We start from the raw sequence: 5486 nt of genomic DNA, 5'->3' as shown, positions 1-5486 counted from the left end.
TTCAGATGCCCGACCTTGCAAATGTCCTTCAGCTGTTTTATTACAGTTGTCCATAACTTCCCAGCGACTCCATTCGTACCTTTAGTTTCCACTGGTCGGAGTAGCTACAGCAGACATTTGGAGTTTTCAGAGCTGCTGTCGCAGGACGCAAAGAAGCCTTTACTCTCCTTTCAGGGGTCTCAAGATTGCCTACACTGTTGCCTGTAGGCAAATGTTTTTTTTTTTTTTTTTTTTTTTACCTCAAACCACCCCTGATCCCCCCGTTTATCTTCCTGGTGCCGGAGAGTCGACGGAAATGGGGACACTGGACGGGAACTAGGGTTTTGCGTCCCCTTAGGCAAGCCAAATACAGAAGAGCGAGAAGAGAGAGCCAAGACTGCCAGGCGCTGAAAGGGAGAAACTGGATTAGAAGCGAGAGGGCGACACAGGACAGAACCAGCCTTCCGCCGGCTACCGGCGTTATAACAGCCCCCGACCAAGCTGTGCAGCCAGTGAGCCGCGGGTTACCACGGCAACCGTGAGGTCTCGCGAGACCGGCGTTGCGCCTGCGCACTGCCGCTGTAGGGCTGCGTCCTGAGCCTCCCAGCCACATTCCCGGACTCAGGGCTTTTGCAGTTCGGTCTTCGCGAGGCTGTGGGCCGACTCTCTATTGTGAGTGACAAGGTGAGATGATGAGATGCGAAGCTCTCTGAGCATTTGGAAGGCGGGGCCAGGGAGGGCGAGGGCTCTGCGCACGCGCGTCGCACGTGGAGGTGGTGCGGTTGCCATCGTGAGTGGGAGCGGGGTGTGGGGGACGTAAGGGGACCGGAGGGGCGCGCCCCAGGTGGGATCCGGCCTGGGAGGCGGCAGAGTGCGGAGGGCGGCGGGCACGCGAGGTCCCGAGGTCTTCCCCGAGACCCCTGTCTCTCGGGCCGCCCCGCGTGAACGGGCGTACTTTCCTGGGCCTTGGTTTACTCTCCTCTGTCTGGAGCTGAGCATCTGTAGGGTACGGGAAATAGTAAGATAAAGCCCACCCTGGTCCTTCAGTGCTCCACAGCCTAGAACCGGGGACGGACCACAAAATAACTAGAGTTTGCGAATCTAAATAATGAAGAATGAGGGCACTAGATACAGGGCAGCATGCACGGGGAGGGACTCTGGGACAGGAATGCAGCCAGCGGGGACTGGGCTGTCCTCCCCTCCGCTACCGGATCTAGAGACCGGAGTCCTTCCTCTGCGTTACTCCCGGGTGATAGCACCAAGCCTGGTAGATTCTACCTCTTAACTATTTCAACTCTATGAATTTCTGTCCCATCCCCTCTGCGGCGACTCTAGTGCAGGCCACCGTCGTGCCTACTCTGGGAACCTCTTTGCTCCTTCCACTCTTGGCGAAGGACGCTTCCAGGCCGGGAATCCGCAAAGATCTTTTTGCAGTGCCTTTCAAATCATGGCACTCTTCTGTTTAAACGTTACAGTTGCTTCCCATTTATAAGGTTTGCAAGGACCTTCACCCTCTCGTCCTTGCTTCCTTTCTCTAATACCTCACCCTCTCTAGCATCTCTGCCTCAGCGACGTTGAACTTAGTTCGTGTCCTTAATGTTGTTCCCTGGGATACTCTATTTCATACTCCCTTTGGCAGGCATTCTTCAGATGTAGGTTAAAAGGTCAATTTCTCCAGGACCTCTTTTCTGACTCCTTAAGCTAAGTTAGCTTCTGATGTTTCCTTAGTATTCTGTAGTTCCCGGACTTGAATGTGCACATCTTACTGTTATTACCTGCTGATGTGTCTTTTTCATGGATTCTAAGCAGGGTGAGGCTAGTAACTGTTTTTACTTTAATACTTTATGGCTTGGTGTGTTGTGGATAATCCAGAAATACTTGAAGAAAGGTGGTTGTGGGGGCTGAAGGTGGAAGGGACTAATGTGTATGAGGATGTGGAGGTTAGAAACTGGTGGCCTCGTTCAACAGTAAGTGGTTCAGTGGCAGGGTGTAATCGTGCATGGTGGAAGAGGCTGGTGGATGATGAGGGCCAGAGTGTGGAGGGCCTTGTAGGTCACCTTAAAGGGTTTGCCCTTGATCCTGTATGTAGTGAATGCCTCCAAGACCTAACTCAAAAGGCACCTCAGCAAAGCCTTCCTGTTTTTCTCCTCCAAAACCGTTGTGGCTTCTCATCAATCAGTACTTTGTTTTTGGATTATATGGTGTAAGAGTCTGCGTATCTGAACTACTTGGCTCTTGTCTCCCCGCGCTAGATTCTGAAGATGGGAGTTCGTGCCTAGCTTACTCTCCCTCCAGAGCATACAACTCTTTTAAGTATTTACGTAAGGATTTCCGCATTCTGTGCTGTTTGAATGCTGAGGCCCATGAGCTGACTTGCAGTTTGGCAAGAGCTCTGTTAGATCATATTTGTCGTCTTCCTGACCACCTTCAACCTGATGCCGGTCCTCTACCAAGGATTTGGCTGAGCTACTTCCTGACTCCCCGAGCTGGAGGGGAACAATGAGAAAATGGGGGATGAGGAGGGCTGTGCAGCAGGTAACCAAGGCTCTGGCAGCAGTGGCATGAACGAAGTCTGACCCTGCCCGGAGGAGCTGAATTTTAGATTTCTGTTAGAAGGTGACTTAGGAGGTGCACTGGATGGAGACCAGTGGAGGTCAGAAAGCCATTTCTCACGGCTGTCCAGGGTCAAGAGGCAGCCTGTCCTACTCTAGCTGTTCTAACCCTGTTCTGGATCAGACTCACCTGGACAGTTTTTTTGTGTTTTTTTTGTTTTTACAAATACAGGTGCCCTGGTCCTATTCCCAGGGATTCCAATTCAGTACATTCAGGATAAGGACCAACCATTTGTATGTTTTAAAAGGCAACAGGTTATTTTTGAGGTGCAGCCAGGATTGAAAAAGCATAAAGTTCGGGTTTGGAAAACCAATTGTGACTTTGGGCAAGGCATTTAACCCGACTGTTTCTTCACCCACACGTTAGGCAATTCTATAGGAATTTTGTGAGAATCAAGTAATAGATGGAGAAAATGCCTTCTAGGTTCTGACACACTCCACAAAGACACCTGCTCTTTACCATCAGTAGCCTGGTGAGTGGAAGTTCAATTGGAGAGGACTTAATTCTTAATTGTGCATGGGCATTTCGGGGAAGGCAAGCCTCAGTGGGATAAATGAGCACCTGGAATGAGGGACTGTCTGGAGGGAGAAAATCTGGTCATCTGAAAATAGGGACAGTTCCAGATGCCAGACTTCTCGCGGGCTGGCTCATTTAACTTCCTTCAGTTTTGCCATGTAGGTCACTATGGTTCTTAGCTGAGCACCAGGAAGAAGCAAGGAATAAAACTGAGGGAAGACAAATGCACTTGCTCTGGGAAGGAGAGCCAAGATATGCTCCCTACATCAGTGGTTTATAACATTTTCCCAGGAAGGATCCTTATTTTTCTTTAACGGATTTGTATTTTTAAGTTTCATCACAAAATTTCCCTAGTTTTCCTCAAGTTGCCAGCTGCAGAAGCAGTCAGCTTGGAATAACTGTCCAGAAGGGGGAATATATACGTGTGTATGTGGGAGATGTTTAAGGAAGGATATACAAGAAGCCTAAAGTTCAGGGAGGGAGGGAGACTTACAAAAGGGCATAGAATGAAAGTCATTTGAATTTGTAATCGTGTACATAGATTACTATTCTGGTTCTTAAAAACCCACACCTGGTTGATTATAAACAGCAGAGGCTTCTGGGCCCACACAGCTTGGGGGCTCCGTGCAGGTGGACTTGCACACAGCGGGGTGCTCAGGGAGTCTTTGTGGGATGGAGGCCTAACTGGAGAGCAACTCAGAAAATGGTAACAGATTTGTAAGATTAATACCACACAGTCATGAAAAAAGACAATCATGAACAGGTAGAAACATGGAACATTTTTAATAAATAAAATAGGATTTCACTGTGATTGCAGTAATGCAAAGCATTTATATATTACCTGTATAAGAATAAAGACAAAGTCATGAAAAAATGGGGAACATAAATTCCTTAATCTTAAAAGAGGTTTAGTGTATGGTCATGTCATTGGTTCTGTATAGTCAGGCTTGCTATAGCCTATCAGGAATCAGAAAGAGTACAAACAAGATATTCTTCTGACATGCACTGCTCATAACACGAATTTACTTTGTCGTCTGCTTCTTAGGAAAGATTTTCAGAATGGCTGCAGCCCCTCAAGCACCGGGGAGGGGCTCTGTTCGGAAGACCAGACCTTTAACGGTAAAGACAGCGCTGAATAACCCATATGCTATCTGCTGGAGTGCACTAGAGAGAGAAGACATGCACTTTATATTACACACCCTTGAAGACAGATTTAAATCGCTTGGGCTTCAGAAGACTGAGGATAAGAAGAAAAAGAAAAAACCGTTTTTAAAAAAACAAAGCCCAGACAAATGTAGCACAGAGGTTGATACGAGTGAGGATCAGAAGGAGAAACAACCAAGAGATAATGAGCAAGGGTCAGGGTGGACTCCTGTCCACATCAGGAAGCAGCTGACCATTGGTGTTAATGAGGTTACCAGAGCTCTGGAAAAGAATGGGCTGCTGTTGGTCCTAGTGTGTAAGTCAGCCAAGCCCGCGCTCATTACCTCACACCTGATTCAGTTAAGTTTGAGCAGATCCGTTCCTGCTTGTCAGGTTCCCCGTCTCAGTGAGACACTCGCACCTGTCATTGGCTTAAAATGTATCCTGGCCTTGGGGTTCAGAAAGGACACCACTGCCTTTGTTGATGAAGTCAAAGCCATAATTCCCCGAGTACCCAGTTTACATGTACCATGGCTTCAAGGCAGACTGGAAGACTCCAGGGAAAAATCAGACACTGAATCTTTGGAAAGCCAAGACAAAGAGATTTTGGAAACTTCCTTTGAAGACCTCTCTAAACATAAAAGGAAGCTTGTTGAAGGTCAGCAGGCTGTTGTGTTACAGCCCCTTAAAATAAAGAAAGTGATTCCAAACCCCAATAAGATAAGGAAACCACCCAAAGGTAAAAAAACGACTTCAAAGTAATCTATAAACTTGTCATTTCGTATAGTTGTAAAACAACACTTTGTAAAGAAGCCTTAAAACTAATAAAATGTGTTATTTTTACATATATTCTTGGGGTACTTTTATTTATTTTTATTTTTATTTTTTTTTTATTTTTTTTATTTTTTTTAAAAGATTTTATTTATTTATTTGAGACAGAGAGAATGAGAGAGACAGAGAACACATGAGAGGGGGGAGGGTCCGAGGGAGAAGCAGGCTCCCTGCTGAGCAGGGAGCCCGATGCGGGACTCGATCCAGGGACTCCAGGATCATGACCTGAGCCGAAGGCAGTCGCTTAACCAACTGAGCCTCTTGGGGTACTTTTAGTAACATTCCTTTCATAGGTGTGAGACTGTATAAATAGGCTGACACTTAAAAACACTTAAGTGCAGAAAATATTCAAAAGTATGAATATCAAAACAAAAGTTTATTGAAACTAATGTCCATGCTTGTAT

At 46.8% G+C, this 5486-nt stretch overlaps 1 protein-coding gene across 1 annotated transcript; it reads left to right on the top strand.

Annotated features, from left to right (window-relative positions):
• Positions 1-565: 565 nt before the first annotated feature.
• On the top strand, positions 566-5094 carry RPP38 (ribonuclease P/MRP subunit p38). The gene is made up of 2 exons (XM_021696729.2): positions 566-663; positions 4154-5094. Exon 2 carries the CDS (start codon positions 4168-4170, stop codon positions 5011-5013), a length of 846 nt encoding a protein of 281 aa, XP_021552404.1. The 5' UTR covers positions 566-663; positions 4154-4167; the 3' UTR covers positions 5014-5094.
• The last annotated feature ends 392 nt before the right edge of the window (positions 5095-5486 follow it).

The sequence above is a fragment of the Neomonachus schauinslandi genome, chromosome 5 (genome assembly GCF_002201575.2).
Source record: "Neomonachus schauinslandi chromosome 5, ASM220157v2, whole genome shotgun sequence".
In the NCBI taxonomy this organism is placed as follows: Eukaryota; Metazoa; Chordata; class Mammalia; order Carnivora; family Phocidae; genus Neomonachus; species Neomonachus schauinslandi.
Note: the sequence above shows the minus strand (reverse complement) of the source record. Positions and strands in the feature narration are given on the sequence as shown.